Source organism: Vicia villosa, linkage group LG1 (assembly GCF_029867415.1).
Source record: "Vicia villosa cultivar HV-30 ecotype Madison, WI linkage group LG1, Vvil1.0, whole genome shotgun sequence".
NCBI lineage: Eukaryota > Viridiplantae > Streptophyta > Magnoliopsida > Fabales > Fabaceae > Vicia > Vicia villosa.
The window spans coordinates 183,461,994-183,476,943 of NC_081180.1; the positions used below are offsets into that span (position 1 = coordinate 183,461,994).

The 14,950-nt window shown below is 32.3% G+C and overlaps 1 protein-coding gene and 1 non-coding gene across 2 annotated transcripts; both read right to left on the reverse strand.

Annotated features, from left to right (window-relative positions):
• Nucleotides 1–1,277: 1,277 nt before the first annotated feature.
• TRNAI-AAU (transfer RNA isoleucine (anticodon AAU)) lies at nucleotides 1,278–1,351 on the reverse strand. Its single transcript has one exon. It is a non-coding gene; the product is annotated as a tRNA-Ile (tRNA).
• Nucleotides 1,352–3,931: 2,580 nt separating this feature from the next.
• Nucleotides 3,932–11,276, reverse strand: LOC131644721 (histidine--tRNA ligase, cytoplasmic-like). The gene is made up of 7 exons (XM_058915286.1): nucleotides 9,855–11,276; nucleotides 9,549–9,728; nucleotides 8,988–9,245; nucleotides 7,799–7,933; nucleotides 6,656–6,937; nucleotides 4,979–5,119; nucleotides 3,932–4,535 (listed from the first exon to the last, which is right to left on the reverse strand). Exons 1-7 carry the CDS (start codon nucleotides 11,163–11,165, stop codon nucleotides 4,230–4,232), a joined length of 2,613 nt encoding a protein of 870 aa, XP_058771269.1. The 5' UTR covers nucleotides 11,166–11,276; the 3' UTR covers nucleotides 3,932–4,229.
• Between the last annotated feature and the right edge of the window lie 3,674 nt (nucleotides 11,277–14,950).

Here is a 14,950-nt window from a genome sequence, read left to right on the forward strand (position 1 = left end):
TGATTAAACTTACAAGCACATAGTTCTGCAAGGATAATATCTGATGAGATCTCTCTTACTCTATCTCTTTATTTATGTCATTTATATTTTTCGCTGCTTAATATCTGCTTCTACCTTTTTCATAGAATCAATCCTTCTTAAAATCAATCATTTTTTTAAATTGAAACCCAAATATCACAATTCACTCTCCAACCTCCTCTTATGTTTGAAATCACTTATTCGATAATACTTTGATGACGGGATAGTCCAAACGGCCTACAAGATTCAAAGAATCCAATTTGTCTTATAGAACCTTGTTTTCCTTAAAAAAAAAAAAAAAAAAAAAGTAGAATAATGATGAAATTATGCAATGGTTGGCTGAGCATGAGGAGACGTTATGAGAATAATAGCAAAACTAGAAATCCACTCATATATTAAGTAGTTAACAAATAGGTGCATATCAAAACTTGTCGCAATTAGTTATCACTTGCATTTCAAGGGAGGCAAAATTTATGATTTTTGTAGGGTGAAGATCTACACTGGAAATTGTAGGAAGCCACAACAAAATGGTGCAATGGATGTCGAGTTAAAACCTATAGCACATTCAAATCAGAAGGATTTACAAAGATTAAAAAACATTGGTTATAATGGATGAAGTATTAGACAGATTTAATTGGTGTAAAGATTTCTTTTGTTTTGGGTTTATTTCAAGAGTTGGAGTAACCTTTGACTAGAGTATGATTTGTACCTAGTCATTCATGCTTTTTGTAACCATCTTTTGGGTACTAGAAGACTTCGTGACAGTTGCAATGAATTATTTTAGTCTTGGAAGAAATTTACATTTCACATATTTATAAAAAGTAAAATATCTATGACAAATAAGTCTAAAAATTGTATTTTAGATGTTGGGGAATTTTGTTATGATTCAAAACACACACCAATTTGACTAGGAAAGACTCTAATAATTGTGATAAGGACGATCTTTATAGCTTCTACTTTCATTAATTGTCTAAATGTGTTTAGATATTAATTTAATTGTCAATCTTGTTTGGATGTTTGTCGGTAGCTCGATGTGTTTATATGTCTCTAGTTTATGAAAAAATAAAAAGAAAATCTTAATTACAAACTTATCATTTAAAAATAATAATTAAAAAATAATTTTGGATTTTAGTGTTAGAAACATAATAATATTATTTGTATTATTACAATTAAAAAATAATTTTGGATTTTAGTGTTAGAAACATAATAATATTAATTGTATTATTACAAAAGTTCAATAATTGAAAAATTAAAAAAATCGGCCCATGCAGGTCTCGAACCTGCGACCTTCGCGTTATTAGCACGACGCTCTAACCAACTGAGCTAATGGGCCATTTGTTTTAATTTTTGAATTGGACATTACTTGTCTCACACAAACTGGTAGAGAAACACTATGAAAATCCTAAAATGTCTTTACGAATCTGGTAGTATATTTCTAGACGCACTCATTTACACTAAAATCATGTTCATATGAGTCACACCTCTTTTTTTACCAGAAATTAGTCCAGAGTTACAATTTCATATTCATCTTATATGCACCTCATCCATTCCTATCTAAGACACCCTCATTTTGACATAATTTTGTCCAGAAAGATAATAAATTTTGATTTTTTTTTAGAAATTCACTTATGTAATTGACCATGTATTATAACTATATTGTCATACAAAAAATTATAAATTAAACCATACACTTATATAATAAGATAAAATTCCATGTATAAATAAATCAACTTCGATCCATAATATAGTCAAAATAACAAAGTAACAAATTATCCATAATACAAATACTATATTATTGCGTATGTTGGAATCCCCTGCTCCTTCGTGGCCTTTTGTACTGCAATATTGTTTGTGACTCAATAAGAATAGCATCTACAATAACCCTCCCATAAGAGCCTTCTGGAAAGTCTCCTCTGTTTATACTCACTCTCTGTTTCTACTCACTCGCGAAAGATCCATAATACGATGACATGCAAGTAACACATTAACAGCATAACTTGTCCTAGCTTACTCCTCCTCTAATATATTTTGATGACTTAGCCTAGATGGTTCTCCCTCTGTATCTAGTATCATATAAAGATGTGACACTCTAAAATACCACTAGACATAGTCATTAAGAAATAAGGGAATTTTGCATATAGCTTTAAAACAATTTTGTAAATTGCTAGTAGTTGTTAAGAGATAAGGGAATTTCTTAATACACCTTTAATAGGGGTGAGTTTGGAGATGCATCTCCGAATTTGTGGTGAGAATTAATATAAATTGATAAATTTGAATATGTATTTCCGAATTCAAAGAATATTTTAGACATTTTGCATGGGGTCCGTAAGAAAGATAAAAGGTGCGTTTAGAGTTTTTCTGAAAATGATGTACTTTTTAAAACGAGCTAATGATGCTTCATTAAAATAAAATAGTAATAATAAAATATAGGAACAAAAAAAAAGTCATGAAATAAATATAAATAATGATAAAAAAAAGAAAAAAGGGGCAGCAGTGTCATTTTAGAAAAGATGTTCTTCTCTTCCCACTTTCTTCGCTATGTTGAGAAGATTGAAATAATTAGAGGTGACAAAACGGGTCAGGTTTATAGGTTCAATCCGTTTAACTCATCATTTTTAGCGGGCTGAGCAGAAGTTTTTGGCTCGATTTTTTAAGTTGACTCGCCCCGCCTAACCCGCTTTAGAATCAGCGCGGAATTTTTCTTTAAAATTTTTTATACTTAAGAGTAAAAATTGAATAATGCGTTGAGGAAGTCAATCTACTAATTTTGTTTCTTTTTATTGATAAAAAACAGAAATTTGAGTACTTACATCTAACGTCGTCATAAATTAAAAAATTTGTTTTCTTGTTATTTGACTTACATTGATAGTGGATGCAAGTTGCTACTATGAAACTCAATAATTTATGAGAAACGAATTACAAATTGTAGAAGTAATGAAATAGTAAACTTTTTTTATTATTGCTTAGTAAAATACTACAATTTTTTTACTTATTTTATTATTTAATAACTCTTAAAGATGTGCATTATTGTTTGGATGGTCATAGCATATGATCTACAAGATAATAAATTATAGTAGTAAATTATTTAAAAATTTGTAAATAAAATAGTAAACAATAAAAAAAATTATAAATAAAATAGTAATCAAATTGAAAAAAAAAACAATTAAATGACAGGTCACCCGCCAACTCATTTGTAAACAGGGCGGACTTGACTTTTGAAAATTCATACATCTAAATTGATCCCCCTACGGGCCTAAACGGGACGGATCGCCCGCTTGCTACCCCTAGGTATAAGCCATGGATCCCACACATTTATCTCTCTACTCATTCTCTCTTTCAAACCCCCTTAGGAATAAGCATGGGTCCCACACATTTATCTCTATTCAATCTCTCTTTCAAACTAAACAAACAAATTTGAGTACTTCTTTTCAACTTCTCTTCTCTAACTTTTCTCTCCCTTATTTCACCTACACCAAAAATACCCTATAAGACCTGTTAAGTGTCTTTTTAAGTAAAACCCTACTTCAATTCAAATCTCATTCAAAACCGTACTTAACTGTCTTACTTAAAACTGTCTTACTTCTAACATCGGATTATCTTTCCAAGTACACCCTCTCATTGAGAGTTTATGATAGATTCAACTAGCCAAGAAAGATTCCTCATTGAGAGTTTATGATAGATTCAACCAGCCAAAAAGATTCCTCCCAAGGTGAAAATATGTGTTTCCACACAATTACGCAATGCGGTGAATATATTCCTTCAACTACTTTCAAATTGGTTTATTTCTAAGTATCTTTTAAAATTGGAAGGTATATAAACCGAATGCAAATTGGAAGAAAATTATAAATAAATAACATAATGTAAATGTTGTTTTCCTACTTAGTTTAGGAGCCAAAGTTTTGATTGATCTTACTGAATAAAAAAATAATCTTTTTCAATAAAAGCAAACTCAAGACCTTCACAAGTTCTCTCAACTAAATTTGATAAAATGAATACAAAACAGCAAATGATAGAAAAACCTACATATGCTCTTTCAACTCTAACGTACAACAAACATTGAAATACAAAGTGTTTTTGAATCCGCGGTGTGAATGGTGGAACCACAGTAGTGCCAATGCGAGCTGTCTCACATAACTTAGTTGTCACAAAATATCACTGTGAAAACACCTACCCCAAACACAAGCTAAGTTGGATGCTGCAAATACTGGGGCTTACGGGTTTAACCGCTTCCGAAGTTCCTCCACAAAATTTCCTCTAGGAATGTTTATGTTCACATCACTACCTGACTCGAGGCTTTTCAACTGCACTGTGCCTTCTTTTATTTCCTGCTCGCCAACTAGTATCATCCAAGGGATTCTTGATTCTTTTGCATAGTCAAAGTGCTTCGGTCTCCTCTTGTTGACCAAAAATTCTGCTTTCACCCCAGCATCCCATAGTTCACCAGCTAGCTCTCCAGCTAGTGTCACGTCATTCCCTAATATGCTCACTAGGACTTCTGTCTTGGTTGGTCGGGCCATCTAGCAAAAACAAAAAATTATAAGGAAAATAGTGGTTGTCTTTCTATGTGATAATGTAACTCGGTCGTTCATAACTTGATAAGGACATGAATTTTCTGAAATTATATTCAAAAGGAAACAACTAAGATCAGTTTTATCATCATTTCCACACCAAAAAAGCAACAAAAAGAAAAAGAAAATATGTAAAAGTGAGCTGCAAACATCCCTAGTGAATAGATGCACCCCACTGAATGAAATTAAGTCATCAGCCAAACATCATAAGAAATTGTGTGAGTATCTATCTGATGGGTTTAGGAAATTATCAGTGACACAATTATGCAATGGCAGTTAGGGTTAGAAAAAAAATTAGATGTTGAAATGGGATTTGATATAGAGAACAATCATGGAAGATTTCTCTTTTTGACATAAAACAATAAAAGTTAGCTATCAAGCATTATGATCACCTGGTTCTGATCCTTCTGCTGTTGCTCCATTATGGCAAATACTCTTTCGATTCCCAAACTTACACCAACTGCTGGAACTTGCTTTGAACCAAACATTCCTATCAGATTATCATATCGACCACCAGCAGCAATTGAACCAACCTGTGTAAAAACCATCACTAAATATAAGCAAAAGCTTTCAGTAAAAACTGTGTAAATGAAACAAGACAGAGGAGAGTATATGCAATGAAAAAACATGACTATCATAAGCCATCCTAAAGAATCAAGAACTTCAAAGTATTTCGTTATATATAATACATATGCTTTCTAGATAAGAATAAGGCAAATGCTAACAAGTGTCCTAAGGAAACGTGTTAAAAAACCAAAGGTAAAAACTTGTCTTGGAATTTGTGTTTAAACTTCAAAGAATTAAATACATAAATTCCAAGATAACATGTGCCCTAAACCCTGGGTATTTTTAGCAAAACCCTAAGAATAATTGCAGAAAAATGATAAGAAAATTGTGTTGAGACCCATCCCAATCTTTGCTACTTCAAGTTAAAATTAGCGCTAATCACTGAACTTTTTCTACAATATAGAATGAACAGAATTGCAATGCCCACTGATACAACCATACAAAATGGACTTTTTTGCATCACCTTTCTAATTTACTAATCATATATAGCAAAGGTGCTAAAGTAGTTTAACCATTATATATATCCTACATAACATGTTTAACTACATTAGAAATTAAAATTAAAATGCCACACAACAAAAAAAGAAAGGGCCTTGAATTTTTAGGAATGCAGGTTGATTATTTAAATTGTAGTAGACAACCAGTTAGACAAAGTCTGACTATAACCCATGTAAGTTACAAGTCGAGCTATAAGAGAATAATGAATTAGTAAAAATATATTTGCAGCAACTTTGCTCGGTCTTGATTATGAGTTGATCTCGGGATGAAATGATCATCTAATTGCTCAAATTTGGTTTTTAAAAAAGGAATATATCATTGAAGGGTAAGAAATACTCCTACAGCAGCAAAAGATAAAACTGAGATGTGAGAACAAAGAGAATCATCATTTCAAAAATACTCCAATTTCTCTGAACACCCGAGTGCAATATACTCCTTTTCAAAAATCAAGGGTTAAAAAGCATAGAAACCAGCAAATTTATTTTCTAACAAAAGATGAAAAACAAATCTTACTATGCACAGATTTAAATCCCACAGCAAAATTACCAAACCAGTTCTTACTTAAATTCACCGCAAAAACCAATGAAAACTAAATCCTAATTTAGAAGGTAGTTTGTTAGAACCCATATAACCAAGAATTGAACCTTAAATCCCACTCTCTCACCTCCTATATATCTTGTCCACTAAAACCATTAACAATCTTTCAATCTACATCTTTCATACAAAAGTTTCCCCATTAAAATTAATATCTGTCTAAAATGCTAAAACTTCTGCTTTCTAATTTATTTCATCTCTTTTCAATCCTATTTCTAGTGTGCAAGCTCCTTTTATTTAATTCTTCATTACTAATTCCTCATTACATCTTTTTTTATTGCTAATTCTTCATTACATCTAAAGTTGCACAAGGGCTAATATAATGAATTGTGCCCCTCAAAGAATGAAGGGACTAGAGAACATCAATAAACATTTCAGAATGGAGACATGATTAAAGACATGAGAATTACCTGAGCACCCCCTTTAAAAACAGCTTCAAATATAACTCCAGTATAATAATCAAGACCTCTGGCAAGACTTAAGTCAAAAACCACCTTGTCAAGGCGTTTTGATTTATCCAGAGCTTTAAATAAAATTTCCAGATCATTCAATGCATCAACAGATCCAGCATTTTCTAAGAAAGCACTGCCTTCTTGTTTAAGTTTAGATAATAATGTTAAAGGATGTCCTTTTTCTTTAACAAAAGTTCCAATTCTGTCAGCTGTCTCAGCAGTTAATCCTTTCTCTTCCACCTACAGCGTGAAAGTCAGTAAAAACCACATTACTAAACTTAAGAATGGCTTTACAAAAGATACCTTCCAGAGTTAACAGTTTAGAGTGAATATTAATGTTATAAAGAATTGTCATCAGACAACAGACATATTCTAAAGGGCAACAACTATCGTAAGTCTCAAAATCCTTTGCCAATGTAATGCAACATACTTGCATAGTTCTACGAACATTTAAATTGTGAATGCATTTTTAAATAAAAGAAAATATTAAAAAATATATATATTAAATCACACTACTCACAATATTTGTTCAACTCACTCCAGCCCACATCAGATTGATGAAATGCAAGTTAATCCTCCAAGTACAATAAAATGATGCTATCATATATTTCAAAAAAAGAAAAAATAATAACACAAGATTTAAAAGATAAACACTCAGTCTAATGCATTCAATAAGCCATTTTAATTTGATCAAGTTCAACATTTGAAATCATACAGGTTACCAGTAACAGCAGAACAGAAAATGGATGCAAAATCGAAAAATAATGCAATCCAGACACTCCTCATAAATGAAGAAACAACAATAGAAAATGTTTTGGCATAGTAAGTATCCAATGACGGGGTGTTGGCATCCTCAATAAATCATGCAACAATATTTACCAAAAGAATGCAAAGGCACCAACTTGAATTCCATCCCTAAATCAAACTATTTCCCACTGATAAAGCATAAACTATAGGCATTTAGAAATGAAAATAAAATAAAACCCTACATCTTTCAAAATGTGCAACACAGAGAAAAGTTTAAGCACAATAAAATTGGCACACTAAATCAAAATAAAAAAAATTATAAAGGAAATAGAAACAAACAACATATGTCCTCACCATTTCTTTTCTTATCTGTTCAAATGATTGTTTGTCTAATTTGTCGATACTTGAACATATAGTCCTAAACTTTTCAGGAGGCACTCCACATATTTGCATCATGCCATCCAGTAACTTTCTATGATTCAACTTTACCTGTGAAATAAAAAGATTAACAGAAAGGTCATAACAAAACACAATATATAATTTGAAGACATTATTAATTAAATATGAAATTTAACCACTGAACTGGAAAACCCCGGTCAATCATCAGACATATTCAAATGAATGATATTATAAAGTTAAATTATAGCAAATAAGATAGGATGAGTAATCTAGTCAAATTTAACAAGATCACAGGAGCTCGCAAAACTCAATCACCAGGCACATCCAGAGTAATGATATTATATGGGTAAGTTACAGCAAATAAGCAGGGATGAGTAAAGTAGTTACATTTAACAAGATCATTACGAAGATCACATTAGCCAGCAGGTAATCTGATCATTGAAACGAGTCGGGTTGATTAAAATCATTCAGCTTTAGCACGACATTGCAAAAAGATATTAAACTAGTAGGTTGATAGCAACACATGTCTAAGACTTGATGCCGACAAATATGCTATTAAAAATTCTACTTCAAATTAAAACTTAAAAGCCTGGCACATATACTAATACATATTATGATATAGTCCTATGTGAAAAACTGCTCACCAAAATACATATAGACAGACCATGAAAAATAGTAATGGTTAAAGAACTATAAAACCACGAACTCAGGCAAGTCTAAATAGTTAAATAGATCATTTTTATGGATGGTGGACCATGGTGTAGAACCCAAACTACAACATATGGCGCTGCCATATCCGACGTATGGCATCATGGCCCCGCCTTCCTTCACAAATTTTTGGCTGTGGCAGAGAGCCAAAAATCTGCCGCTAATATCCGCCATGACCAATATTATCAACTAGTGGCGCCATGGCCACTATGGAGGGATACACATGGCGGTTTTTCGGCTCTCCGCAATGGTAACTATCAGCTGATATTGCAGGTTTTTCTGCCGTTATCCTCTATAACAGCACCACAAAGCAGTCGGTATGGCAGGATTTTGGCTCTCCGCCATCGACAACACTGGCCATGACAGATATTTGACAAAACTGCTACAAATCCAGAAAACCAATATTTTTTGTAGCTGGAATGTTATAAAAATTTACCTCAAAATCCCCAATGTTCAGCTCATCAAGCAATTCAGTCAAAATTCTGACAACCTCAAAATCTGGAGCCATTTTTTCAGCTGGACCAGCAATATCAAAGTCACATTGATAAAATTCACGGTATCTTCCTTTAGATGGATTATCCCTTCTGTAGACCTTAGCTATTTGGTACCTTTTCAAAGATGTCAGACCATTCATAGCTACAAACCTAGCAAATGGAACAGTCAAATCATACCTCAAAGAACAGAGCTCCCCACCCTGTCAAACAAGTTGATTACCAGTTAGCTTTGAAATGAAATTCAATTTTATTAATGATTTTGGTGGGAAGTAGGAACCAATCTGACCGAGAACCTTAATGGTGATCTGTCTTAAAAAGCAGATGTCTAGATTCATGAAAGCGATCAAAAATATCAGAAGTGAAAATTCTACAGATCAAAAATATACAAATTTGTTCACTATTTTGAATGCTTGAATTTTTTTCGCATCATTTTTCTTTGGAGAAAATTTTGTCATAAATCAACTCAACTTGTCAAGAAGTGAGCAAGCAATAAACATATGTACCTGATCAGCAAGATCATAAATCAACTTTGAGTCTTCTCCATATTTTCCCATGAGAGTTTCTCGCAATTCAAACACAGGTGTATCCAAGGCTGTGGCGCCATGCCTCTCAAAAACTTCTTCTATTACTGAAAATGCCTTCTTTCTAATTGTCATTTGTTCTTTAGCAAAATCACGTGTCCCCTGATATGGTCACATTGTGATACTTAAGGTAAGACTACCAAAAAAGTAATAAAGTTAAGAGAACTACAACATGCCTAACACAGTCTAAGTAACACAAAGTCAATCTTATCCATAAAATAAAATTACCTTAGGAATCTTGGGCAATCTTCTGCTTTCATTGCTTTCTACGACATCCTTTACTTTCAATAAAAATTCATTGAATTCAGGTCTTGCCAAATCAAAAAACAATAGAAAATCAGCAACCCAAGTCTCCAATAGCCGCGAATTCTCTACATCACTCTTCTTCTCACTCTGCAACCTATCCTTAATCAACTGCAAAATCGAACTAGTTCCTTTTCCCAAAACAGCCTTCTTCTTCTTCTTTTCTACTTTAGAACTCTCTCCATTTTCTGTAGCACCTCGAATCTTTTCATTCAACTCAGCAGCCTCAAGTACAGCATAAGCAGTCACAAGTTCCCATGCCACAATTTTCCACACAAGCGCAAACAACACATTGATTTCATGTGCGAACTTATCATACACCTTTCCAGAATACAAACTAAAAGATTCATTAAAACTACTAGCCAAACTAGCATCAGTTGGACATTCCTTCCCAAAAATTTCACCAATTTTCGATTTCAAATCATCACCACCAATCAACAACAAGTTACTTTGTGCACGAGCAAAACTACACTCACCCAATTCCCTCAATGCCATTGCCAAAGGCAACAACACATTACACACAGTCTGCTCACTCCCAAGCTCAACTTTCCCCAATTTATGACCGGAATTCAATTCAACTCGCATCCTAGAATGCACTGATTTCACCTTCTCCCTAATAATCCCATGAATTTTCGGAACTTTCACAACTGAAGAAATTATTTCCTTCCCCACAAACTTAGATCCATTAAGCAAAATCCTCATATCACCAGCAACTCCAACTTCCTCCTTAGAACTATGTCCATCACCGGAATCCATCAAATTGAAAACACTCACATCAGCTTTCAACGCCTCGCAAGAAAACGCCGCAGCCACATCTGCAAAAGCAGACAGCGCCGTCGATTGATGATCCAAAACCGCGGAAACACCGAGCAACCCTAAACACGCGTTGTTGATCAACAATAACTGTTCATCTTCCGTCACATCAAGTTCTTTGAAATCAAAACTCTTCTGATTCGAATTAAGTGCTTCTGATATGCATAACGGAGCGTGTTTTGACGAGTTAGAGAGGAGGAGTTTGTTGAGGAGGACGATGAGGAAGGCTCTGGTTTCTTCTAGGGTTAGGAATTCGGGGATGTTGATTTTCTGCTTTAGCGACGGCGTTGAGGTTAACCGGTCGAGTGCGGATGAGTCTATCCGGGCTTGAGCTTGGCCAGTGGCGGTGGCGTAGACGGAGGAGGAAGAGAGAGATGAACCCTTGCCGCCGAGTGTTACGGCGGATACCTCCTTGTGAGTCATTGTTGGAAGGAGTGAGTGACAATCGAGGGTTTAGCCTCAGTTCAGACAGTAGAGTTATTTCTAAAGCTAAACTCTTTTTGTTTTCCGTTTATAAGTAAAAAGATATATTTTTTGACAAAAATGTAATGGAAATTTCTTATCTTTTTTACGAATGTATAAGTTTCTTTTTTATAATATATGGCTACGGTTAAATTGATGAATAAAAAAGGAGGGGAGCGATATATGATTAAACTAGTAGAAGGCTTTGATTGTTGTTGATAATTATAAAATAACTAATATAATGAGAGAAAAAGAAAAATACACTGAGTGAGGCAATTATAAGAGTTTTTATTGATTATATGTGTAAAATTGTCTTACACTAACCGTACATTATTTTTAAACTTATATAATAATTATATTTATAAATATTTTTTTAATATTTATTGATATAATAAAAAATTAAGTATGAAACTTCAACAAAATAGTTATAAATTTAATAGAATATTAAATTATTGAACTCATTTAATTTTAAAATATTTATAATTTTATTATCTATTAGATTTTAACTTATTTCTAACTATTCATAAATATTTTTCAACTTCGTTGTAAATATGTATTACATAGAGAATGAATTCTATCCACATGTACTCCAAAGACATTCTAATATACACTTTTCATATATTTCAGCAAATTATTGAATAATCTTTTTCACTATCCAATATTTACTACTAGTACTTCATAAAATTTTCATTTATATGAGAGCAACTTAAATCACAAATCATCAACGTAGGAATCACTGCCTCACTAAATCAAATTAAATTGACTTAATCACAGGCAACGCCCACTTTACTAACAAACTTCTCTCACATCATCTTCCTAGAAAATCATCCCAAACACCAATATTCATCATACATACAACCAATTTACCCTCTCTTTTCTACTAATTTCAAAACATTTAAGTACATTATTAGGCATACTAGTATAAAAATTATAGGACTTAACACAACCATGTACAATACTTGATGAGTCTAATTGAAGTTGATGTAATAGTAACAAAACATATGCCAGCCTCTCCTTTTCAGGATCAATTTTACAATACTTTTAAATTCAATGTTAAGCCTTCAATATACTAACTCAAAATTATTTTTAAAAACAAATTAAGAAACAATTTAGAAAAACTCAATACAAGCATGCATTATCATGAACGAACTATCAACAAATGTCAAAGAGTGACAAATAATGACAACTTCATAAATAAAACATTGTAACTTTTAAGATGAGCGGTGGTACAAAATATAAAAACAGATGTTACATAATCACTAAAATACTAACTCAGTACATGTCTTTAAAATTATGTTGAAAACAATTTGCTACATCTTCCAAAAGGCATATTGCTCAACTATACTAACTAATTAACCATGTGGTCAAGCAAAAAAGATTATCTTTAAACTAATTTAATTTCAAGCTTAATCTACATGAACATGCAAGAGAATAGTGCCAAATTATATATCTAAAAAGGTACATATCAACTCATATTTAATATTTTGTAATAATAGTAACTTGGATTTGTAACAAATTAGATAACAAATTAGAAAAGGATTGAACTAAGAGAAACAAAATTGAGATGGAACTAAGTGTTTGACATACATTAAATGTTGATTGACAGGATGTATATTTTAGCAACGGGCTAGCTAGATATAGTGATGTAATACTCAGCACTGGTATCTAGGAGTTGTTGTGCTGATGTTGACATAACTTTCAAATCGTACACATGGCTGCATTTCAACAGTCTATGTTGAAATGCGGTTTTTTTAGATGACTCTTGGTCCTTGCAGAAGTAGTAATGTAAATCAGTCAATTTAAGATATTGTAGAATTCTTTATGTGTTAGGCATGATCCTTACAGGTACAAAAACATGAAAGTGAGTTATGAAGATACCTTGTGAACCTAATTTCAACTTTAAAAGATAGTAAGTTGATAACCAGTAACTCCATTCATAGATTTTGATATTAATACAGTCCATTTAAATTTTGTAAATGTTAAAGCATTTGAAATGTGCTGACATGTTTGATGAATTATTTTTAAAAAAGTAAATAACATTGTCTATGTAAATAATTAGTGATATGTAACTTAATAGTGCTAATCAAACTAAAAACCAAAGAATGGTAGTTGGCATGTAATGAATAGGTTAGTTTCTTGAAAATGTGACAAGAAAACATAGGAAATTGACAAAATTAGGGAAATGTGTGGTTAGTGGCTAGCTATGATAGGTTTTCCAATCTAATAGAAGACTTAATGAAAATTTAAAGCATAGTTGAGTTGGATGATTTGAAATGTTTGACATAGGAGAGGTAAATATTAAATGCTCAATTGTGAAAAATAAGCATAGTACAGTACCTCCTTTACCCTTTCCAACATAACGAGTCTCTGATATCATGAAAAAAATGGTTATGCAAGAAAGTAACAAATCAATAATGAGTCCCTATTTGGGTGAAAAATGGATTAAAGCAGTTAAAAATAAGAGAGAATTAATGAGTCCCCAAGAGCATGAAAAAATAATTGAAAAGTCACCAGAATAAGAAACCATGAAAGCTTTGTTCAAGAAAAGTGTTATCAATGATACACAGTATGCCCCTGGTTTAACTTTTATGACTTGGACAAATATACCACATTATAAAGCCAAGAGTTAGAGCTATGTACCTGCAGTGCATAATGTAACACCCCGATTTTTTATTTAGTAATTATTTTATTATTTAATTTCTATGATAATTATTATTTGATGGGTTGAATAATTAATTATTTGAGTTTTGGTGAATATGTGATTTAATTGGATTATTATGTGAATAATTGATTAAATAGAATATACGTATGTGTATTATATATTATTTGGGTTTGTGAGTGTGAGAATATAAATAACTAGTTAGGCTTAATAATGAGAATAAGTAATTACAGTGTGAGTGTGTATTACTAAGTCCATTAGTGGATTTAAGTTAGTAAGGGTTATACAAAACAAGAGAGATATAGAATTAGAAAGAAGAGGAGAGAAGATAAGAGGGAGAAAAGAGGGGAAGAGAAGGAAGAACCTTATAAGTGTCTCCATCTAAGGTAAGGGTGAATATTCCTTGAATGTTGGGTTTATATAATGATGGGTGATGGATAAAAGCATAAAAATAGAGATTTCGTTCTTGAAATTGCTAGATTTGAAATGTTAGGGTTTAGATTTTGATTTTAAACTTTTGTGTTAGAAATCATGTTTTAAGGCTCCTAATTGTTGATACATATTAGATATAGGTTGCTATGTATTTAATTTGTATTATAGTGATATTTATATGAGATTTTGAGGGGATTTGAGTGGGAACCCGAGAGCTGCTCGCAAGAAAAATGCAGGATTTTTGTAAAACTTTAAAAATTCATGACTTGAGTTCCGGGTGTCCTTTTGAATCGCCGTTTGAACCTGGAGAAATCTAACACAGTGTACTTTCTTATAAAAATGGTTTTGTGTTCTAGAAATAAATCTATTTGGTGTGTAATAAGGTTTTGTGGTGTTAGTGTTGTAGCGGTGAAATTTGTGAGACTAAAGCCATTGAATTGACTTAGCTCATATGTTTTAAACACATTTTCCACCGTGCTTTATTGTTTCCAAAGGAAATGGGAGAAAGAGCGAATAAAACCCACAAAAGATTTTAAAATCAAAACTAATAAAATAAACAGAGATTTGGTTAAAGGGGGTTTGTTATGCAAGGGGAAGGTTTTAAGCACCCCTCACATCTATGGTACTCCATAGGGACCTCATTGAAAATATTATT

Coding starts and splice junctions, on each gene's coding strand:
- LOC131644721 (XM_058915286.1), bottom strand. CDS start 11,165: ATGACTCACAAGGAGGTATCCGCCGTAACACTCGGCGGCAAGGGTTCA. Junction 6,938..7,798: donor AACAGATAAGAAAAGAAATG/GTGAGGACATAT, acceptor TTCACGCTGTAG/GTGGAAGAGAAAGGATTAAC. Junction 5,120..6,655: donor TTTTTAAAGGGGGTGCTCAG/GTAATTCTCATG, acceptor GTTTTTACACAG/GTTGGTTCAATTGCTGCTGG.